Here is a 25,120-nt window from a genome sequence, read left to right on the forward strand (position 1 = left end):
TTACATTCCAAAGAAGGTGAGAATACTGCAGGATGCTTAGACGCCAGGAAAAAGGTTATAAAAATACAGCTTATCCCCATGCTCCCCCCCTCCCTCCATTTGAATGGCAGTATCACGTTAGGGATCTGACACAGTAGCCAGAATAGCCTGACTGTGGAGAAGGAAGTATAAGCTGAATTGCCTTTTCATATGTCTAAAAGAAGATGCTTAAGAGAATGTGTAACGTCAGGATCACAGGGTCTTTAGGTGTTATTTATTTATTCATTGATTTAATCAAGTTATAGAACTGCCTAGCTCAACTAACTCTTATAGTATAAGCTTACAATATAAACAACCAACAAAACCTCAATAAGGTGGTTGAAACGACAATAAATATAGCAGCAACCAAAAGACCCTTTGGCCTCTGTCTTCTCTCTTCTGCCTCCCTCCTGTGCTCTCTAGGTACAAGGCTGCACGATATCCCAACCACTTTGAAAAGCTCACCATTCTCAACATCTCCCCTTTGGAGGTCGAAGTGCATTTCTTCTTCCAGCATGACTCCAGGGCAGTCACCTACCTCTTGGACCCGCCCATGCTGATGCTGAAGCCAAACCAGAAGCAAGTAAGGGCAGCAGGCACTGCTTTCCCTGACGGCCTTTGCCCAGGAGGCGATGCCACTCAGGGCCCTTTCCTGTCCTTCCAGGTGTTGACCATCTGGGCTTATCCAACGGCAGCTGGTGTGTTTGAAGACAGCATCGTTTGCTGTGTGAAGGAGAATCCGGAGCCAGTCACCTTCCGGATCTGTTGCCAAGGGGTTCGCCCAGAAGTGGAGCTGGACCGCCGACAGCTGCATTTTGAGAAGTTGCTGTTGCACAGGTTGGGCTTTAGGAGATCAGCCTATTTCAGCCATCTGTTTGTTGATGACCACTCATTATGTGCCTCTTCCCTTCACCTGGATTGTCATGGAACATTGGGGAGGGGATATTTTAGGAGATTTTAGACCAGTCTTCTGGCCTTAGATATCATAATGCTGCTAAAGCCTAAATCTAAGTTATTTGATTGGGATTGGGTTGGGGGAATCAATGAATGTGGCCATCTGCTTTTCAACAGTGAATGGCCATCCTGCTTAGGGCTTTGTAGAGGATTCTGATTTCCCAAAACCTTGATTAATAGGTCATATTACTTGCTGTTTATATGTACACTGTGAATTTATGCACCGGAGACAAATTTCTTGTTTGCCCAATCACACTTGGCCAATAAAGCATTCCATTCCATTCCCATTCCCATTCCCATTCAATTCTATTCCATTCCATTTTTCAATGGTAAAAGCCCAGTGCCAATGGGGGTAGGGACTAACAATAAAGGTTTCAGTTTGAGTGGGACAGCCTACTTTAGGTGGCCAGAGACTAGAAACATGTTAACGGTATGTTGAGCATGGACTTGTGGTCCTTCCTGCTTCATCTTAACAAAAGAAATTCCATGGCACTGTTTGTGGAGGTCTTACAGTTGGAACTGACATGGAGATTATTTAGTCTAACCCCCAGCTCACTGCTGCCTCCACTTGAGCATCTCTGGCAAATGACCAACTGGCCTTTCAATACATCATTGGCAGCTGGATTCACTGGCTGATAGCTCCTAAAGTCAAGCAGTTCCTCCGAATGTCTAGCTACAAAGAGTTTTTATCAACCCTTCCCCGGTCTGCTCCTGCCCTTGTGGGGTTACAGAAAATAAGTCCACTCCTTGTTCTGTGTGACAGTTCTTGAGACATCCATCATGCCTCCTCTCAAAGATCTCTTCTATAGAGTAAATATGAACAATCCTTCAACTATTGAAGGATTGTGTAGACAGGGCTGGTTTCTAGTTCTTACCCTTCTCTTCCTCCAAATTCCTTCCATTTGTCACTATCACTTTTAAGCTGCACTGGATACAGCTTTCCAGATATGATCTGATTGGGAGAGAGTAGAATGGAATGATTCCTTACCATCTCAGACCCAGACTCTGCTCTTCCTCCTGTACCCCAAGGGACCAGCTGCTTCAGAAGCTGCTAAATTGTGGTCCAGAAGGATGCTTAGATCTGTTTTGCATGCACCACTGCCAAGCTAGTTCTTCACCATCTTAAATTTGTGTCTTGTGTATTTCCTAGCTGGGTACAGAATTTCACATTTCTATTCCATCCTATTCCTTTCACCACTAAAGACGTAAAAAAAATGGTTGAAATTTTTAAAAGACAAATACAAAAAAACCAACATGCAGAAACAAAACAATAGTAATAGCTAACCAATCAATTAATGAAATTGTACAGCTAAAACAAAGAGGAAAAATAAAAGATAAACAGAAAAAAACTGAAGATGGCAGTGTAAATCACCCAATGATCGATATTACATTTTGTCATGTGACAACAATGTATGAAATTGCGCAAAAAATGTCTATTCTTTTTTTTATTGAAAAGTTTTACAAAAAAGAAATACAAAAATTTTTCCCCCATGTTCCTCCCACCCTTTCCCCCCCTTCATCCCCCCTCCCCCCCAACTTCCCAGAGCAAAATACAAGGTATTGCATTTAATCAAACATAAACTAGATTAATCTACTTATCCTCAAAGTACTGCCTCCCCCACTGAAACCTTAACTCCACTACAGATAACCAAATACTTCTAATACTAACATTCATTCATAAGCTATTTGATATTTTCTTGTCTGATACTTATTTTGAATATAATCAATCCATCTTCTCCATTCCGATTTCTTGCGTGTGGTCCTTCAAATACGCCGAGATTTTCACCATTTCTGCTAGATTTGTTACTTTCAATATCCACTCTTCAATAGTAGGCAAAGAGTCCTTCTTCCAATATTGAGCTACCAGCAGCCTAGCTGCTGATATTAAGTTCAAAATCAATTTAGTCTCTGAAACTGTACAGTCCGTAATTATACCCAATAGAAACAATTGCAAGTTCGAGTACATACATGATAATTTTTTAGGATCTAAGTGCCATCTATAAAACATTTTATAAAAATTCTCTCTCAAATTTTGTGCTTGCGTAAATTTAACATTTCTGACCCAAATCTTTCCCCACGTTTCCATCATCACTGGTTTCTGAAAGTTTTGTGCCCATTTTATCATACAATCCTTAACCAATTCTGTTTCTGAGTCTATTTCCAGTAATGCATTATACAACCTTTTAATATGCATCTGACTTTGATCTCTAATCTGTTTCACCAAATTTTCCTCATTTTGCATAACCCCAATTTTTTGATCCTCCCTCCATCTAGCTTGAAGCTGACCATACTGAATCCAAGTATAAATTATCCCTTCTTCTTTTAATTCATCTAGAGATTTCAGTTGCAACTTACCCCTTTCCAAAAGAAGAAGCTCTTTATAGGTAATCACCTCTATTTTTTGCTCTATACTTATATTTTCTATTGCATGTCTGGGATTTGCCCATATAGGTATCTTATAGTTCAGCTTATATTGGTACTTTTTCCAAACCCTCAACAATGCATTTCTGAGTATATGACCCTTAAACACTTTATCCACTTTTTTTTTCATACAACAAATAAGCATGCCATCCATATAACAAATCATAACCTTCTATGTTTAACATTCTTTCTTCAGTTAGGTTAAACCAATCACTAATTTGTGATAAAGCTGCTGCTTCATAATACAATCTTAAATTAGGCATTTTAAGACCTCCTCTCTCACGTATATCCTGTATAATTTTCAGTTTCACTCTTGGTTTCTTCCCAGCCCAAATGAAAGTATTAACCCTTTTCTGCCATTCCATCAGATTTCCATCTTTTTTAAGCACCGGTATCATTTGGAACAAAAATAAAAACCTAGGTAGTACATTCATTTTTATTGCTGCTATCCTTCCCAGTAGTTATAGTTGTAACTTTTTCCATTTTTCCATTTCTTTCTGTACTTTTTGCCAAAGAATTTCGTAATTATTTTTATACAATTTCGTATTTGAGGCTGCAATATATACTCCTAAATACTTAACCTTTTTAACTACTTCAAACCCCGTTATTTATTTATTTATTTATTTGATTTGATTTCTATACCGCCCTACTCCCGAAGGACTCAGGGCGGTGCACAGCCAAACAATAAAACACATACATACAAAATTTAAAAGTAGAATAAAATCAAATTAAATAATTTTGGCCCCGACAAATTTAAAACCCCAAACTTTTAAAACCAATTTAAAATTGAATGTATAAAATACTAAAAGATATTTAAAAATTAAAAATCTTTTATAAAAGAGGGGGAAAATTAGGCCAGGCCGGCCTGGTGAAATAGTAAGGTCTTTAAAGTGCGGCGGAAGGTGCGCAGATCCGGGATCCTCCGTATCTCTGGGGGGAGCTCGTTCCAGATAGTAGGTGCCCCCACAGAGAAGGCTCTCCCCCTGGGGGCCGCCAGTCAGCATTGTTTGGCTGACGGCACCCGGAGGAGCCCCTCTCTATGGGAGCGTACCGGCCGGTGGGAGGCTATTGGTGGTAGTAGGCAGTCCTGCAAGTACCCAGGTCCTAAGCCATGGAGCGCTTTAAAGGTGGTAACCAAAACCTTGAAGCGCACCCGGAAGACCACCGGGAGCCAGTGCAGCTCGCGCAGGAGGGGTGTTACATGGGAATGCCATGTCGCTCCCATTACCACCCGCGCGGCCGCACTCTGCGCCAGTTGGAGCCTCCGGGTGCTCCTCAAGGGGAGCCCCATGTAGAGAGCGTTGCAATAGTTATCCTCCCTAACTCTTCTCTTTGAGTTATAGATAAATTTTTAGTTATCATCTTTGTCTTGTGTAGATGTCTATACTTGTAAACTATTAGGAAAACTATGCCAAAAGGAAACTTATGGAACTCATTTTTTGTTTAGTAACAAAAATAGCCTTTTAAAAAATGAATGAATTGTACACATTTCTAAAGTCCATTGATTTTTTTTTACATATTTTTTTTTATTTTTATTTCTCATAAACATATTTAAGTGTATAGTCTCTTATCCATCATTAATCATTGATCATTCATCTTATCCTTTAACTTTCATTTTTATTTTTTCGGGGCTGCTCTTTTACCATTTTCTCTCCTTTGTTTTACCACAACCTTTCCTCTTCTTCCCTCCTCTTCCTTCTTCTGTCCCTTTCTACTTTCTTCATTCCTCCTCTCCTCCCCTTCTACTTCCCCTCCCCTTCCCCCACTCCTCTCTTCTTGCTCCCTTTTTAACCCTCTCTCCTACTCTTCTTTCCCCTCCCTTTTCTTCCTCTCCCTTTCCCTTTCTTCTATCCCTCTCTCTCCTTTTCTCTCTTCTCCCCTCCTTCCCTCTCTCTATTCCTTTCTCCTTTCCCACTCCTTTGTTGTATCCATTTTCAATTTAATCTAGAGTGGTATTCGAGCAGCCCCGATTTTCTATTTACATATATTTTCATTTCAAATTCTTTTTTGTTTAATAATAACATCTGTTTTATCATTCATGTACACTTTTATAGTAACACTTTTTCTCTCCCCCCCACCCCGTTTCCCCTTTCACCTAGGCATCATCTGAGTTTCTATTCTTTTTATTTATCTTTTCTCTTATTTGTCTTTTCCCTATCCACTTCCTCTCTCTATCTTTATTTATATTTATTTGTTTGTTTGTTTGTTTGTTTGTTTATTTATTTATTTATTTATTTATTATATTTCTATACCGCCTTTCTCCCGTAGGACTCAAGGCGGTATACAGTCAAGAAAAATATAGACACACAAACATCATAAAATTTTTCTTTTCTAACCAATCATAAAATCTTCCCCATGTCTTGAAATACATCGATTCCTCTTTATCTTTTATTCTCAATGTTAGTCTATTCATTTCTGCACATTCTAAAATTTTCTATATTATCTCTCCTTCTGACGGGATTTTGACTGCTTTCCAGTTTTTTGCAAAAAATATTCTAGCCGCTGTTATTATGTGAATAATCAAATACATATCTTCTTTACTATATTTCTCCAGTAGTATTCCCAATAGGAATATCTCTGGTCTTAGCTCTATTCGTTGCTGTAGCATTTCCTGGAGGTGGAGCCGACCATCTGGTTCCACTCTAGGCGCCAGATGGACCCGGAAAGGTTCCAGACGGAGCTTGGGATGATACCTCTCTCTCTCTCCCACGCCCTGGTCACGACCCTGATGGATGCCTGGGATGAGGCTCTGCCAGGGCTCTTGACCGGGTCGTTCCTTTGCGGCCTCTGACATGACGCAGATCCTGGTTGGCACCTTGGTTTACCGAGGAGCTCCGGGGGATGAAGCGACGTAGGCAAGGCCTAGAGAGCTGTTGGAGAGCCAGTCGTTCCGAATCTGACCGGTCCCAGTTAAGGTCGGCCACACGGGCCTACCTGGTGGAGTTGGCAACGGCAAAGCATCGCTACTTCGCCGATGTCATCACGTCCGCAGAAAATTGCCCGGCTGACCTGTTTAGGGTGTCCCGCTCCCTCTTGAATCAGAGGGTGAGGGAAGACCTCTGCGAGGGTGAGCCAAGGAGTTTAGCCAGCACCTATTGGACAAGATCACTCAGATTCGGGACGCCTTGGACTCTGACTGCACAGAGTCAAACGGTGAGGAGGCAGCAGGTCCTGTGCTTTGGGAAGAGTTCAATCCTGATACCCCAGAGGAAGTGGACAGGATCATGGGGAAGCTGAGTGCGGCCACTTGTGTGCTGGACCCATGCCCCTCCTGGCTGGTTTATTCAGCTCGGGAGGTGACACACGGCTGGATCCAGGTGGTGATAACGGCTTCCTTGGGGGAAGGAAGCTTTCCAGCCACCTTGAAGGAGATGATGGTGAGGCCCCTCCTCAAGAAGCCGGCCTTGGATCCAGCTGTTTTGAGTCATTTTTGTCTGGTCTCCAACCTCCGCTTTTTAGCGAAGGTTGTTGAGAGTGTGGTGGCACGTCAGCTCCTGCTGGCCCTGGATGAAGTGGATTATCTCGACCCGTACGAATCGGGTTTCAGGCCTAGGTACAGCACGGAGATGGCATTGGTCGCGCTGGTGGATGATCTCTGGAGGGCTCGGGACAGAGGTTATTCCTCTGTTCTGGTCCTATTAGATCTTTCGGCGGCCTTCAATACCATCAACCACGGTATCTTGCTGCGGCGCCTCGAGGGGTTGGGAGTGGGAGGCACCATTTTACGGTGGTTCTTCTCCTATCTCTCAGGTCGAATGCAAGCGGTGTTGGCAGCGGGGCAGAGATCGACCTTGAAGCCCCTCACTTGTGGGGTGCCCCAGGGTTCTGTTCTCTCGCCCCCTTCTGTTCAACATCTATATGAAGCCACTGGGGGAGACCATCTGTGGTTTTGGGGTGAAGTACCACCAGTACGCTGATGATACTCAGCTTTTTATTTCCACCCTGAACCAACCCAGTGATGCTCTCGACATGATGGCCCGCTGCCTGGAAGCGGTACAGGTCTGGATGGGAAGGAACAGGCTTTGGCTCAACCCTGCCAAGACCGAGTGGCTGTGGGTACCAGCATCTCAATCCGAAGGAGACGTTCCATTGTTTGTTTGTTTGTTTTTATTGCAAAAGTTTTACAATTACATTTTCACCCCATTTTCCCCCCCATCCCACCCCCCGCTCCCCACCCTAACCTTCCCCCCCTGACTTCCATGAAGTATCAAAGTCCCCTTTTTACAAAACTTGAACCCCTCAAACCCCCTTAAAAAAAAAAAAAAAATTCCCCCCCCCTCACAGTATTCATACATTTCTATTTTTATATAATACTTTCAATGAAAAGCTATTTGGTATTTCCTAACTTGATATTTGTTCTGCACATAATCTATCCACTTTTTCCATTCCCATTCATAAGTCTCTTGTGAGCGATCTTTTAAAAATGCTGAAATCTTCGCCATCTCCGCAAAACTGGCCATCTTCAAAGTCCATTCTTCAATAGTGGGTAAAGCCTCATTTTTCCAATATTTACCTATCAATAACCTCGCTGCTGTGATCATGTACAATATCAACTTAATTTCATCCAGTGTAAAACCCTTTACTATACCCAGTAAGAACAATTGTGGGGAAAATGGAATTTTTCTCTTCAAAACATTCTGCATGACCCACCAAATTTTTATCCAAAAAGCCTTAACTTTCCTACAGGTCCACCAAACATGATAATACGTAGCATCCAAACATTCACATCTCCAACATTTTGGCTGAACATTAGGGTACATACATGACAACTTTTTGGGATCTAAATGCCATCTATAAAACATTTTGTAGAAATTTTCCCTCAGGTTCTGCGACTGTGTAAATTTAACATTCTGAACCCAAATTTTTTCCCATGTTTCCAGCATCACTGGTTCTTCAAAATTCTGTGCCCACTTAATCATACAGTCTTTGACTAATTCAGTTTCTGAATCTCTTTCTAGCAAGACATTATAAAGCCTTTTGATATGCATTGGACCTTTCTCTCTTATATGTCTAACCAATTCTTCCTCATGCAACATAATACCAGTTTTTTGGTCCTCTTTCCATCTCAATTGTAATTGATTATATTGTAACCAAGTTAAATTAATCCCTTCATCCAACAGTGTCTGCAATGTCTTCAGCTGCCATCTGCCCGCATCTGTAAAAAGAACCTCTTTATATAAAAACCCCCCGAGTGACATTATATTTGTATTCCACAAAGTATGACCAAGATCCAGCCATAACGGTATTTTATAATCCCATTTGAGTCGGTGCTTCTTCCAAACTCTCATCAAAGAATCTCTAAGTATATGACTTTTGAATACTTTATCTACTTTGTCGTCGTAAAATAAGTAAGCATGCCATCCAAATTCAAGATCAAAACTTTCTGCATTCAATATTCCAGTCTTTTTCCTTCCAAACCAATCACTTGTTAAAGTTAAAGCTGCTGCATCATAATATAGCTGTAGGTTTGGAAGTTTAAGACCTCCTCTTTCTGGAACTAGGATTAATTTTTAAAATCACAGCCAAGGCCTCAGAACAGACCTGTCTCAAATCCTGTCTGTCATCTTCTCGGATTCCTCGAAGCCGTATAGCAATTCCCTGAATTGCATCATAACAATTTCATTCTCGACTTTCTGCATTTTATCATCCACATCAGAAATCTTATAGTCATTATCTTTCATCTTGACATTAACTTCTGATTTAAATTCTTCCACTTTAGAATCAACTTTGATAATAAATTCTGCCAGGCCAGACGCAACTTCTGATATTTTTTTGGTCACCTTATTTTGATTCTGTTTCACCATATCTTTAACTTCATTAATTTCCTGCATAATTTCCTGATGAGACTTTTGAATTTTGTCATCTATTTCCTGTTGGGATTTTTGAAATTTGTCATCCAAAATTTTAGAAATAAATTCTTTTAAATCTCCCACATCAAACTCTTTTTTCTGAGTCTGTAGCTGTTGAGCAGGGGGAAGCTGCGTTTCATGTTTATGTGTGGGGGATCCCCCCCCTGTTGCCTTCCCTTCCTGCTTCTTTGAAGCCATCCTGCCACGTAGGCTAGTTTTTCTGAAGAGGGAAGTTCCTTTTCCTTTCCCTCCTCCACAGAGACTTCTAAAAAAGTCCCCCAGATTTAGTCAAATGGAAACTGAAGTAAAGCAAAGTCAAATTTTAAAAAAAGGAATTTTTTCTTTAAATAGAGCAACTTTGTAGCAGCTTTGTAACTTTGTAGCAAAGCAGGATGACTTCACAAATCCACTTTCACTAGCTCGTTAACTCAAATGCTGGGCGCCATATTTTTTCAAATCACTTTCACTCACTCACTTTCTCTCTTGAATTAAAAAGTCAACAAAGCACTAATACTTGCAATTTTCAAATTTCTGGATTCAAGTTAGTATTTCCACTGCTTGTTAGGGTTGGTTCCTTTCACTTTAAAAGTTTGCTGCTGCCGGCTTGTTCTGCTGAAGGCAGAATCGTCCCACGCCGCCCGGAGTCTCTGCAGGTTGGGAGGGAGCCGCGCCTGTTTTCTCCCCAGAAACAATTCCCTGGGGGTTACAGGGGCTCAACCTGTGCCCTGCTATCTCTTCTCCTACAATCCTCAAGATTTCGGAGTTTTCGAGCCTCTCCTCGTTCACGGGGCGGCTCTACAGGCGGCGGGGCTGGCGGTCTTTAAAAAAACACCGCCGTCGCCGAGGCTTGCAAACCGGAAGTCTCCTTCTCTAATTTCTTGTGCATTTGTTTATTTTGCTTATTCCGTTTTCCTAAATATGTCATTGTCAATCCTCTAATAAATGCTTTGCTAGTGTCCCACACATTTTGTAGTGATGTATCTTCTTTCCTGTTCTCTTTAAAGAAAAAGTCAATTCTTTTTCCATGTATTGTTGAAAGCTCTTTTCACTTAATAATTTTTGATTTAATGTCCATCTCTCTTTTTTCTTATGTCCCTTCCATGTCATTGTTATTAGATTGTGGTCTGCCCATGTACTTGTTTCTATATCAATCTTTTGTATTTTAGATATTAATTCTATTGACATCCACACTGTTTGATATTCAGGATTATAATACTTTTTAAAATTTCTCAGTATAATTTTCTTGGCTCTTTTTTGTACCCAATATTATCAGTATAGGTCATCCTTGATACTACTTGTTCAGTGACCATTCAAAATTTCAATTGTCCTGAAAAAAATAACATTACAACCATTTACATTAGCAGCATCCCTCAGTCATGGGATCACCATTACAGTCAGAAAGACTGTAGACATTGTTCTATGTCTTTCCTTTCTCTCCTCTTGCAGAGAAAAGAAGAGGAAGGGATTAGAAGATGTTAAATATCAAGTGACAGTTTAAATAAGCCAATCAGGAATTAGTCCTGAGAGCGGGAAATTTAGAGGCACATCACTGGCTGAAGCCGCGGACAGCTCCTGGCTATATAAAGGGCTGCCGGGGCTGGAGTGGCCATTGCTGTTACGGAGCTAAATAAAGTGTATCCAGTGCACATTGTATCGAGTCCTTTCTTCCGCGATTTAACAGAAGAGAGTAAGCAGACACATAATGGGAATAAACATCAAAAGCAGTGCACTAGTGCTGGCAACTGTGAGGGCACTTGGCAAAGCCAGTGTATTCCTACTGTATTCCTACTGTACTTGCTTACTGTTCTCTAATGCAGGTTATTTAAGGGACTGCCCCTCTCCTGTCACCTCTACCCCTTGCATCAGGATCAGCAGGAGAGGCATGTTACGGGTCCTGTTTACAAAACAAGATCATGTAGTAGGACCCAGGAGGAGAGTCCTCCCTGTTGTGGCCCCTGCCCTGTGAGCACCTTCATCTTCCCAGACCTTAAATTGGCCCCGACCTTCCCAGCCTTTAACAAGGTTCTGCACACATGACTCTGCCACTGTTTTGGGGAAGGGGTGTCTGGAAATGGCAGGAGGCTCTTAACAGTGGCTGTGTTGAGCTGAGGTAGAAAGGATTCTGCTGCTGATTGTGATGTTTTGTTTTGTAAATTATTATAGAGACTCTTAATATGTTTTATATGTTTCTATATAATAAATTGATTTTTAATGTTTTATTGGATTGTTTGTTTAAAAATCTGTATGAACCACCCAGAGTCACTTAGATGAGATAGGTGGCCATACAAATTCAATAAAGTTAATAAGTAAGATACATTAACATATATAAATTAATAACTTCGTATTTGAAAAGTAATCCAAATAAAATAATTCAGAAAAACAAGGCCTAATACTGCAGAGAGACTGAAGTTAGGGTTTCAAAATATATTAGCATCTGCCCGGCTTCTCTTGTTTTTACAGAAAGGAAACAAAGTCACTTTATTTAAAGAATGTGACTCCCCTGCCAGTCGCCTGGCGGATCAGCGGCCTGGAGAACATTGGTGACGACTTCTGCTTGTCTGAGGACATTGGCATCATCGAGCCCTTCGCTGAGCACTGCCTGTTGGTCAACTTCAAGGCCACAAAGGCCCTCAATCTCAAGAAGGCTATCCGGCTGGAGGTGAGTCCTCCATGGGACAGGGCAAAGCAAGCCATACAGCTCGGAAACCTTGCTGGATTTGATTGTGATGAGACCATTAGCAAGAGATGAAAGGATTTTGCTAAGTTTCCATTTCATGACCAGTTTCTCAACAAATCCCCTCCTTGACAAGTACTGCCATCGAAAGAGGCTGGGGCAACCCAAAATGAGCCAGGGCCTGCCTTCTCTGGGTTGCAGGGCCCACAGAGCTAAGTAGGGCAGGGAAGATGTCCAGCTCCATCTGCACCAGAGACATGGGACTGGAGGGAGTACTGCCTCCTCAGGCAGCAACTTCTGGCATGGGAATAGGAAGGACAGGCAGCCCCGCAGAAGCAGCAAGAACAAGAGAGGAATTTGCTCCTCAAGATAATACAGCCTTATTACAGGGTTTCTTGTGGGCTCTTGGGGAGTTGCTGGGAGAGGAGAGGATCTAGGAACATGAGGGGGTTAGACATGGAGGCTGATGGGGAGAAGTGGCAATCTTGAGGGACAGGAGAAGAGCAGCAAACAAGGCAAAATCATCAGCCAAAAGCCATCCGAGTCCAAGTCAGCACAGACAACACCCCACCCCCCACAGTTTTCAGAAAGATGAAAGGGTGGGGGATGCCTTCTGGCTTGCAAGATTTTGTTGCTGTAACCTTATAGTAAAAGAAATATTGACCCACAGGACTTTGGTTTCTTATTCTGGTGTACTTTGACGGGCTGACAGGATCATCTATCAAGTCTTAGGAATTGTGCCTTTTCTGTCACAATCTGTGGCTGGAACAGTGTTCTTCCCCAATTCTTTATTTGCTATTTAGTCATCAAATATATATCCCCCTTTAAACACACAATACCCTTGGCAGCTCCTACATATTAATGTAGGAGTGTATTTATGAAAGAGAGCTGACAGGCTGACAGGCTCTGGTCTTCAGAAGGCAGCACCAAGGGCTGACCCTGTCAACTATGATGTCCATCGGAATAACAATCCTTGTGGTAATTTTAGGTTTCTGATGCAGAAAATATTCTGGGGATTGTTCAGATTGAAAATATACAGATTGTTGCTGAGGCCTATGATGTGGCCCTGGACATCAGTTTCCCCAAAGGTAAGTTATCATTTATTTATTTAAATTAAATTAAAATTAAGACTTTTTTGAAACTCTGAGGATTTTCAGCTGAGTGCTCACTGGGTAGCATTTGAAGAGAGTCAGTCGTATTCTGTCCCCTGTCCTCCTCCAATTACCTCCCTTGGTCCACAGCCATTTCTGCTGCACTTGCTTTCCACCTGACCTTCCTCTTCTGGGTCAGAAGACAGTGATGGAGGATCCTTGCTGTCAAAGAAAGCACTTTTCCACACATTTTTATTTTATTCAGAAAGTTAAAATACAAAGAGAAAAAAGAAATCTTACAAAAGCAATGCAAAGATAAACAAAACATTGAAAAAACAAAAAAGACACATATAAATATGTTGCCTCCACTACATGCCATAGGGCCTGACTACATGACAGATTGCCTCTCTCCCATAACATCAGTCTAGCCTATTTAACAAATTAGAGAAATTAAAATTAGAGATTATATGTTTCCAGGAAGTCCATATTAGAAAACAACAGAAAATTTTATTTGGAGCAAATAAAATCGGGGACATTGTATACAACGCTTGCTTGCCAAAGCAAAAGAGGAGTATCATTTTATATTAAAAAGACAATTCAATCTAAACAAATATTTGAGGATGAGGAAGGAAGACTATTAATGGTAGAAATAGTGATGAATCACACACAAAAAATACTATTAGTAGGGATATATGCTCCAAATGAAAACCAAGAAGAATTTTATGCGAAATTACATAGAAAAATATTAGAATATGAATATGAAGATATATGCATAACAGGAGAGTTTAATGTGATTGATAATAATGAGTTAGATTACAAATCTACAAAAGTGAATAAAAAATTAAGGAAGACTCTCCCTAGAGCATTTTATACAATGACAGATGAACTAAGCTTACAAGATGCATGGAGAGAAAGAAAGCTGAAAGAAAAGCAGTATACATTTTACTCAAACAGGCACATGTCGTAGTCAAGAATAGACATGATGTGGATGTCAACAGAATTAATCTCTAATATATATAAGATTAATATAGAAACAAGTACATGGGCAGACCACAATCCAATAACAATGACATGGAAGGGGAAGAGAAAAAGAATGAGATGGACATTAAACCAAAACTTACTAAATGAAAAGGATTTTCTATAATATATAGAAAAAGAGTTGACTTTTTTCTTTAAAGAAAATAGAAAAGAAGATACATCGGGGTGAAATGTAAAAATGTTAGCTACCAGTTCTGTGGTTGTGGCTTGCCCTTCTGAAGCCAAGAACGCTTTGAGTTTCCCTCCACCACCCAAGCGAACATCGGAGCTTTCTCTTGCAGAAGCAGAATCCAGGCACAGAAATAGAAAAACAAGGGGGGGGGAATGGGGAGGAGAAGGTGTAATTAGCAGAATACAGCACAGAAATGGAAAAATGAGGGGGGGATGGGGAGGAGAAGGTGTACCGTATTTTTTGGTGTATAAGACGCACCAGAGTATAAGACGCACCTTAATTTTGGGGAGGAAAACAAGGAAAAAAGTATTTTACCTCTGCCTACCAGCATTTAAGGCGGTGCCGCCCTCCTCCTCCTCCTCCTGCAAGCAAGAGGTGCAGGGACTACTCACTTTCCCCCAAAGAGACCCCTCGCATGCTGTGGGGGGAGGGACAGAGCACAGCCTGAGGAACAAACTCTTCGGGATGGTGGGGGGGGGGATCTGCCCAGCAGCTTCGGGGAACAAGGCGAGTGCCACGATTTGTGGCTGGTCACCTCTCTGGCCGCGCTGACTTCACTCCCCAGCAATGTGAGGAGCTGCCGCCGCCGCTGCCTAAGCCCTTTCTGCACCCAGGAGCCAAGCCGAGTTGAATGGGAGCCCCTAAAAGGAAACGTTCCTCCTTTCCAGCCATCGCTGCCCGGATTCCCCAATGCAATTCTCAAGAGTCGCACTTCAGGTGGCGGACAGTTCCCCTGCAATGTGCAGCGGGGAACTGAGAAGTGCTTTGGATTCGGGGAGGAGATTGTAGCACTGCCGCCTGAAAGTGTTTTTCTGCACATTGCAGAGCCGTGCGCCCCTGTCCCCCTTCTCAGCAGACTCAACTTCTCTTTCCTCCTGGCCAGATCCACTGCCTGAAACACGGTGCACTTTTTTTTGTCTCTGCACACCCCATGTTTGGAATCGGGAAGGGGATTGCGGGTTCGGGCAGCAGTTGCTACCGGTCCGGAGAACTAGCCTCAATCTCCGCTACCGGTCCTCCCGAACTGGTAGCATTTCACCCTTGGGATACATCATGGCAAAAAGTTGGAGAAGGAGTATAAGAAATTAGAGAAAGAATTACAGAAGAATCCACAGGACAAAAAAATAAAAAATTTGATGGACTTGCAAAAACATAAATTGAACTTAATGGAAAATGAAGATCTGGCAAATAAAATCAAATTAACAAAGAATTTTTTTTTGAAAATGCGAATAAGCCAGGACGATGGTTGGCATATAAAATGAAAAAGGAAAAAGAAAAGAAATTGAAAAATCAATTATTAGACCAAGATGGAAACATATGTCATCAAAATGAGGAAAAGAAAAAAATAATTGATAAATATTATAAAAGTTTATATCCGCAAGAGATGGTGGCAGAAGGAAATATAGAACAATACTTAGAAAAAGCTAAAATACCTAAAATTCCAGAATAATTTAAAAAGATGTTAGAAAAAAGAATATCGATGATGGAATTGATGGAGGGAATTAAGAAACAAAAGAATGGTAAAACACCAGGACCAGATGGACTGCCAGCAGAACTATATAAAATGCTGCAAGGTGTATTAAGCAATGTAATGTTACAAGTTTTAATGTTTTATTATTAGAAGCCAAGTTCCGAATTCATGGTTGGAGGCATATATAACTCTCATACCAAAAGAAGAATCGGATTTACAACAAATAAAGAATTATTTATTTATTTATTTATTTATTTATTTATTTTATTTGATTTCTATACCGCCCTACTCCCGAAGGACTCAGGGTGGTGCACAGCCAAACAATAAAACACATACATACAAAATTTAAAAGTAGAATAAAATCAAATTAAATAATTTTGGCCCCGACAAATTTAAAACCCCAAACTTTTAAAACCAATTTAAAATTGAATGTATAAAATACTAAAAGATATTTAAAAATTAAAAATCTTTTATAAAAGAGGGAGAAAATTAGGCCAGGCCCGCCTGGTGAAATAGTAAGGTCTTTAAAGCGCGGCGGAAGGTGCGCAGATCCGGGATCCTCCATATCTCTGGGGGGAGCTTGTTCCAGATAGTAGGTGCCCCCACAGAGAAGGCTCTCCCCCTGGGGGCCGCCAGTCGGCATTGTTTGGCTGACGACACCCGGAGGAGCCCCTCTCTATGGGAGCGTACCGGCCGGTGGGAGGCTATTGGTGTTAGTAGGTGGTCCCGCAAGTACCCAGGTCCTAAGCCATGGAGCGCTTTAAAGGTGGTAACCAAAACCTTGAAGCGCACCCGGAAGACCACCGGGAGCCAGTGCAGCTCGTGCAGGAGGGGTGTTACATGGGAACGCCATGTCGCTCCCATTATTATTTATTTTATTTTATTATTTTTATTTATTAAATTTTTATACCGCCCCCTCTCCCGAAGGACTCGGGGCGGTGAACAGCCAAAATTAAAAACACACAATACAAATATTAAAATACATTAAAACAAAATTAAATTATCTTAGGCTTCTACCACCCGCGCGGCCGCACTCTGCGCCGGTTGGAGCCTCGGGTGCTCCTCAAGGGGAGCCACATGTAGAGAGCGTTGCAATAGTCCAGGCGGGAGGTGACAAGGGCATGAGTGCGTAATGAGTCCCGATCCAGAAAGCGACGCAACTGGCGAATCAGGCGAACCTGATGAAAAATCCTCCCGGTCACGGCTGTCAAATGCTCTTCTAAAGACAGCCATGAATCCAGGAGGACGCCCAAGTTGCAAGCCCTCTCCGTGGGGGCCAATGATTCGCCCCCAATAGTCAGTGATGGCGTCAACTGACTATATCGGGACATCGGAAACCACAGCCACTCGGTCTTGGATGGGTTGAGCCTGAGCCTGTTCCTCCCCATCCAGATCCGTACGGCCTCCAGGCACCGGGACATCACTTCAAGGGCATCGTTGGGGTGATCCGGGGTGGAGATGTACAGCTGGGTGTCGTCAGCGTACTGATGGTACTCCACCCCAAACCACGGATGATCTCGCCCAGCGGCTTCACATAAATGTTGAACAGGAGAGGCGAGAGGACCGACCCTTGCAGCACCCCGCATATGAGGGGCCTCGGGGTCGACCTCTGTCCCCCTGTCAACACAGACTGCGACCGGTCGGAGAGAAAGGAGGAGAACCACCGCAACACAGTGCCTCCCACCCCTAACTCTTCCAACCGGTGCAGCATGATACCATGGTCGATGGTATCAAAAGCCGCTGAGAGATCTAACAGGACCAGGACAGAGGAGCACCTCCTGTCCCGAGCCCTCCAGAGATCATCAACCAACTCGACCAATGCTGTTTCCGTGCTGTACCCGGGCCTGAAGCCTGACTGGAACGGATCCAGATACGTCATTTCATCCAGGTGCTGGGGGAGCTGTTGCGCGACCACACTCTCAACAACCTTCGCCACAAAGCGAAGGTTGGAGACCGGACGATAATTTACCAACATTGCCGGGTCCAGGGAAGGCTTCTTGAGGAGAGGCCTCACCACCGCCTCTTTCAAGGCGGCGGGAAAGTCACCCTCACCCAGCGAAGCGTTTATAATCCCTTGGAGCCAGCCTTGTGTCACTTCCCGGGAAGCCAGTACTAACCAGGAAGGACACGGGTCCAATAAACAAGTGGTCGCGTTCAGTCTACCCAGAATCCTGTCCACGTCCTCAGGGGTCACAGGATCAAACTCATCCCAGATAACATTCTCAAGACCTGCCCCTGTCTCTCCCCCTGAGACTACCCAGTCGGAGTCCAAATCTTCCCGAATCTGAGTGATTTTGTCATACAGATACTGAACAAAATCCTCGGCTCTACCCTCCAAGGGGTCCTCCTGCGCTTCCTGATGGAGCAGGGAGCGGGTCACCCTAAAGAGGGCGGCCAGGCGATTATCTGATGATGCAATAAGAGCAGCAAAATAGCTACATTTCGCTGCTTTTATCGCCACTAAGTAATTCCTAATGTGGGATCTTACTAGTGTCCGGTCAGATTCAGAAAGACTGGCCCTCCAACTACTAATTATAGACCAATTTCTTTATTAAATGTGGATTGCAAAATTTTTGCATCAATTATGGCTGAAAGATTGAAGAGACTGTTAAATGAGTTTATACATCCAGATCAGAATGGTTTTCTACCTAAAAGACAAATTAGAGATAATTTGCGAATTATACCAGATACATTGGAATATTATGAAGCATACCCAGAGAAGCAAATGGCGTTGTTATTTTTGGATGCGCAGAAAACGTTTGATAATATGAATTGGCAATTTATGACTACACAATTACAAATGATGGACTTTGGGGATAGGTTTATAAACATGGTTAAAACTATAAAGGCCAATTGGCAAAAGTGATTGTGAATGGTGAAGTGGCAGAAAAAGTGGACATTAGAAAGGGAACCAGACAAGGATGTCCGTTATCTCCATTATTATTCATTCTGACATTAGAAATTTTAAACAGAAAGATAAGACAAGACAAAGTAATAAAAGGGATGAAAATAAAAAAGAAGAATACAAATTACAAGCTTTTACGGATAATTTAGTGTTTATCATGGAAGAACCAATAGAAACAGGTCCAAAGCTAATTGAGCAAATAGAGGAATATGGAGAAGTAGCAGGATTGAAAATCAATAAAGATAAGACAAAAATCATAGTTAAAAATATGAGAGAAAAACAAAAAAAGCAATTAATGGAGAAGTTAGATATTTAAATAGTGAAGAAAGTGAAATATTTGGGCATTCAAATTAACTTCAAGGTGTATTACTGTGAAGGAAGATAATTATTATAAATTGTAAAATCAAATTGAAATAGATTTGAAGAAATGGAAAAATTTGCAATTATCACTAATGGGAAGAATAGCATTAATTAAAATGAACATATTACCAAGAATTTAGTTTTTCTTTCAAACAATACCGATAAAGCTGGAGAAAAAATATTTTGAGAATTTGAACAAAATGATGTGAAAATATATATATGGCAAGGGAAAAAGGGTTTGGTCTGCCAAATTGGGAACTATATTACCAAGCGGCGACGCTAACCTGGATTAAAGAATGGATTTTATTGAGAAACACGAGAATATTGACTCTGGAAGGACATGATTTGCAATTAGGTTGGCATGCTTTTCTTTGGTACAGGAAAAATAGGATATGTGGGTATTTTCAGAGACATTATGTAAGGAATGGTTTGCTAACAACATGGGAGAGAGTGAAAGAAAAACATTATATGAAGATACCAATGTGGCTTTCAACGATGGAAGCTTTGACGCATCCAAATATGATTAACATGAAAAATATTGCGAGATATAAGGATATCTTAACAGAGAAGGGAGAACTAAAACAGAAACAAGAACTAGAAAAGCAAGGGATTGAGACAGATTGGTATACACGAGTGCAAATACACTCAAGATATGATAAAGGTTTGAAACAGTATGGTTTTAATCTGGGAAAATCAGAATTGGACGAGATATTGACTGGGACAGATGAAAAAATGATTAAGAAATTGTATTATTATTTATTGCAAAGCAGATTAGAAGATGAAGAAGTAAAGGAGACAATGGGCAAAATGGGCAAAAAACTTTGGTTACACAATAGAATTAGAGAACTATGGGAAAGGAATTACAAATTAACAATGGCAACTGCAGATAAAGAAAACCTATATAAAATGTTTTATAGATGGCATATGTCACGAGAAAGATTAACAAAAATGTTTAAGGATAAATCAGCTAAATGCTGGAAATGTTTTCAATTGCCGGGATCATATTATCATATGTGGTGGTCATGTACAGAAGCAAAAAAACTATTGGGTTAAACTATACAGGCATGGTTAGAGGAAATGTTACGCCAGCACATAGAATTAAAACCAGTTATTTTTATTGGGTATATTACCAGAGAAATATAGCAAAGAAGATACTTATTTGATTATTCATATAATAACAGCGGCAAGAATTGTGTTTGCACAAAAGTGAAAGGCAGAAAAAATCCTGTCAGAAGGAGAGGTAATAAAGAAGATTTTAGAATGTGCAGAAATGAATAGGTTAACATTAAGAATAAAAGATAAAGGGAATCAGTGTATTTCAAGACACGATTTTATGCATGGCTAGAAAAGAAATATGGATAAAAGATTATAGATTAATAAATTAGATAAGGTATAAGTAAATGAGAAAGAAGACAAAAAAGAAATAGAAACCCAGATGACACCTGTGTAAATGGAAAAAGAGGAAGTGGAGAGGGGAAGGAAAAATGTTATTATATATATGTACATTTATGATGATATGTGTGAAATCAGTAAAATAGAAAAGAAACTGAAAAGAAAGTAAATATAAATAGAAAATCAGGATTGCTCGGATACCATTTTGGAAAATATTGAATTGAAAATGAATACAACAATGGAGAGAGAATGGAAAGAGGAGTAGCAGGATAGATAGGAGGGGAGAAGAGAGGAAGAAAAGGAGGGGAAATTTAATTTAATTTAATTTAATTAATCATAAGGTCTTTGCGCATGCCCAAGATGGCGATTCCCGACGGAGCTCTGGTTTTGCCGGGGTGATGCCCTGGCGGTTAGGGGGTCCTTAGGGCCAGACTGTCCACCTATGGCCCATGGTGTGGTGAGAGGGCTGATTCGCCGATTTGTTGGGAGCATTTTGGCTCCGGAAGATCTTTTGGGAGAGCAGTTTATGACTTGGCTCTCCGGAACAGCTTGAAGTGAGACGGGCAGTGCTGGCGGGGTGTAAGATGGCAAGATAAGCTGGAGCTCCATGACAGCCGACCCTGCATCCGTCGGAGGCTGCCGGAGGGATGGTGGTGCGTGGTGGCGATGGCCATTTGGCACCCTTGGCGAGACTCCGTTGGACCCTGGTGACGGCAGGAGCTGCCTGCGGAGGCCAGCAGTGGGCGGAGTCAGTGCGGAGGAGGCTGATGGTGATGGCGGCAGTGACGACGGCGCCCGAAATGGCGGTTACCGGTGGCGGTAGTGGGAGCGGCGGAGACCAAAGAGGCCACAAGCGGGAGAGCAGGGACCTGCCTGATTATTTTCAGTGGAAACTCCTGGGCGACGGAGGGATGCTGACCCATTCATTGTCGGGCCAGCCCTGGACCATCTCCCAGAGGCCTCCCCCCTCTTTTTTCAATGAGGTACTTTATGCATGGAAGACCTGAAGGTGGCTAAGGAGATGGGAAGGGGACTGTGGTGTCTACCATGGTGGCTTTGCTCTGGTATGTCACTGCCTTACTCCATCTCCCCCCTCTCCTGTATTTTCATCTCCCATGCCCCTTTTGTGGTCGGATATTCGGCCTTTTGTGATCATTTGCTATCCAGGTTTGTTGTTTCCTGTGTGTCAGGATGAGAATTTCCCTACTTTTATGTCATCTGAGTCTCCCTGGATTCGCCTACTACATATTTCCCACAGACTATCCGTGTCTCTGAACCCAAGGATTGGCTATTCCATTTGTGCCTAGGTACAACATTGAAAGAACCGGACTAACCGGAACTGCTGTTTCCTCTCCCTTATATCTGGTTGCCGTGAGAGGGTGACCGATGTTTACATCTGAGTTCAAAATGGCTTAAGTTTTCTACCACTGATGTGAGAGGTCAGTGGGACTAAAATGACTTGTACCTCTGATTGATACTCTCTCCACGGGACCCTGGATAGCTAGGACATGCCCACCAGCTATGGACTATCTAGTTACAAAATGTACTCATTGGGAGAACTCCTCAAGATTCCCCCCTCTCGCAGGCTTGGCCCTCTGCTCTATCGAGGGCCTATCTCGATGACGGACTTTGGAGTCCGGAGAGATGGCATACAGCAAAAAGAGGGTTATGGGGTTTTTTAGGGAAATTTTTTAATAAGATTTTAAGGGATTCTGGGAGGGGGGTAGGTTACGTGGGTTTGGGGGAAAACCCGCGGGGGAGGGTATCTGGGCCAGCTGAGGGGCGCGGCATGGGAGGTGCGGACTCAGGGGTCAGATTAGAGTTTATGATGCAGATGGCCATGACATCGATACTGTAGGTGGGAGGGGCAGATATGGCGGGAGCAGGGGGCCACATCATTTGGTGGGAGTGCATCCTCGCTGGTTGCAAGCGGTGGCACGCTCCGGCCCCCAAAGCTCTTCTCGTTCCCCAGGTTGTACGGACCCTCAGGCCCCAGGCCTTTGGCTGATGCTGTGAAATGCCAGGTCCGTGGTAAATAAAGCCCCCCTCATTTGTGACCTTATTCAGGAGGGGGGTGCGGACCTGGTGGGTATTACGGAGACCTGGTTGGGCCAGGAGAGGGGAGCCCCCCTTGTTGATATGTGCCCACCCGGTTTCCGTGCATTCCATCAGCCAAGGTCACATGGGAGGGGCGGGGCGGTGGCGGTTGTCATTAACGAGGGTCTTAGACCGAGAGAGGCCACTGTTCCTCAGACGGCTGGATGTGAGTCCCTCCTTGTGAAGTGGGGTCATAGGGTGCAGTTGTGCTTGCTAGTCACATACCTGGCTCCCTGCCACGTGGCAGCAGCCCTGCCCAAGCTCCTCGACGTTATAGCCGCGGTGGCGGTTGACAACCTCGCTTATGGTCATGGGGGATTTTAACCTGCCATCAGTCGGCGAGACGTCCGAGGTGGCTCGGGAGTTCATAGCTTCCATGACGGCCATGGACCTCACCCAGTTAATTTATGGCCCTACTCACATGGGGGGACACACACTGGACCTGGTTTTTGTCTCTGGACAGTGGTTAAGTGGTCTGGAGATAGGGGATATAGCGATTGAACCCTTGTCATGGTCAGATCACTCCCTCCTTCACCTGGACCTTCGAACCGCCACACCCCGCCGCAGGGAGGCGGAACCGACCAGGTGGTTCCGCCCCAGGTGCCTGATGGATCCTGATAGGTTCCAGATCGAGCTTGGGCCATTTCCTGAGGTTCTGGCACACGACTCGGCTGAGGACTTAGTAGCCACCTGGGATAGGGCGGCTGCTGGGGCTTTGGACCGAGTCGTGCCTTTGCGGCCTCTGACCTGGCGCCGGTCTCACCTGGCTCCTTGGTATACTGAGAAGCTGAAGGAGATGAAGCGCCAGAAAAGATGCCTAGAGAGCAGTTGGAGGGCTAGTCGTTCTGAATCCGACCGGACACTGGTAAGATCTCATATGGACACTGTTAAGATCATTGGCCCCCACAGAGAGGGCGCGCAACTTGGGCATCCTCCTGGATTCACGGCTGTCTTTAGAAGAGCACTTGACGGCCGTGACCGGGAGGATTTTTCATCAGGTTCGCCTGATTCGCCAGTTGCGTCGCTTTCTGGATCGGGACTCGTTACGCACGGTCACTCATGCCCTTGTCACCTCCTGCCTGGACTATTGCAACACTCTCTACATGGGGCTCCCCTTGAGGAGCACCTGGAGGCTCCAACTGGCGCAGAGTGCGGCCGCGCAGGTGGTAATGGGAGCGACATGGCGTTCCCATGTAACACCTCTCCTGTGCGAGCTGCACTGGCTCCCGGTGGTCTTCCGGGTGCGCTTCAAGGTTTTGGTTACCACCTTTAAAGCGCTCCATGGCTTAGGACCTGGGTACTTGCGGGACTGCCTACTACCACCAATAGCCTCCCACCGGCCGGTACGCTTCCATAGAGAGGGGCTCCTCCAGGTGCCGTCGGCCAAACAATGCCGACTGGCGGCCCCCAGGGGGAGAGCCTTCTCTGTGGGGGCACCTACTATCTGGAACTAGCTCCCCCCAGAGATACGGAGGATCCCGGATCTGCGCACCTTCCGCCGCGCTTTAAAGACCTTATTATTTCACCAGGCGGGCCTGGCCTAATTTTCTCCCTCTTTTATAAAAGATTTTTAATTTTTAAATATCTTTTAGTATTTTATACATTCAATTTTAAAATTGGTTTTAAAAAGTTTAGGGTTTTAAATTTGTCGGGGCCAAAATTATTTAATTTGATTTGATTTTACTTTTAAATTTTGTATGTATGTGTTTTATTGTTTGGCTGTGCACCACCCTGAGTCCTCCGGGAGTAGGGCGGTATAGAAATCAAATGAAATAAAAAAAATAAAAAATAAATATTAAGAATTACCTAGTGGCGATAAGAGTAGAGAAGAGTAACTACTTTTCTGCTCTTATTGCGTCATCAGATAATCGCCCAGCTGCCCTGTTTAGGGTGACCTGCTCCCTACTCCACCAGGGGGCGCGGGAGGACCCCTTGGAGGGTAGAGCTGAGGATTTTGTACAATATCTGTATGACAAAATCGCTCAGATTCGGGAACAGCTGGACTCTGACTGGGTAGATCCAGGGGAGATGACAGGGGCTGGTCCTGAGAATCTTATATGGGAAGAGTTTGATCCTGTAACTCCCGAAAGCGTGGACACTCACAGACTGAGTGCGGCCACATGTTTATTGGACCCGTGTCCCTCCTGGCTGGTGCTGGCCTCCCGGGAGGTTAAACGAGGATGGCTCCAGGGGATTATAAATGCTTCTTTGAGTGAGGGTGTCTTTCCCACCGCCCTGAAAGAAGCGGTGGTGAGGCCCCTCCTCAAGAAGCCCTCCCTGGACCCGGCTGTGTTAGAAAATTATCGTCCTGTCTCCAACCTTCGCTTTGTTGCGAAGGTTGTTGAGAGTGTGGTTGCACGACAGCTGCCTCAGTACCTGGATGAATCGACTTATCTAGATCCGTTCCAGTCGGGCTTCAGGCCTGGGTACAGCACAGAGACGGCATTGGTCTCATTGGTCGCATTGGTTGATCTCTGGAGGGCTCGGGACAGGGGTTGCTCCTCTGTCCTGGTCCTATTAGACCTCTCAGCGGCTTTTGATACCATCGACCATGGTATCATGCTGCACCAGTTGGAAGGATTGGGGGTGGGGGGCACTGTTTTACAGTGGTTCTCCTCCTTTCTCTCCGACCGGTCGCAGTCTGTGTTGACAGGGGGGCAGAGGTCGACCCCGAGGCC

At 43.6% G+C, this 25,120-nt stretch overlaps 1 protein-coding gene across 1 annotated transcript in view; it reads left to right on the forward strand.

Moving 5' to 3' along the window:
* Window positions 1-25,120, forward strand: part of HYDIN (HYDIN axonemal central pair apparatus protein) — a 422,362-nt gene that overhangs the window by 334,823 nt on the left and 62,419 nt on the right. The window contains exons 51-54 of the mRNA XM_070952742.1: window positions 442-601; window positions 683-855; window positions 11,703-11,901; window positions 12,905-13,004. Coding sequence (XP_070808843.1) covers window positions 442-601; window positions 683-855; window positions 11,703-11,901; window positions 12,905-13,004 — 632 coding nt within the window. The remainder of the gene's footprint in view (window positions 1-441; window positions 602-682; window positions 856-11,702; window positions 11,902-12,904; window positions 13,005-25,120) is intronic.

Source organism: Pituophis catenifer, unplaced genomic scaffold (genome assembly GCF_029215685.1).
Source record: "Pituophis catenifer annectens isolate HBS135680 unplaced genomic scaffold, rPitCat1.0.hap2 SCAF_13, whole genome shotgun sequence".
NCBI classification, from domain to species: Eukaryota; Metazoa; Chordata; class Lepidosauria; order Squamata; family Colubridae; genus Pituophis; species Pituophis catenifer.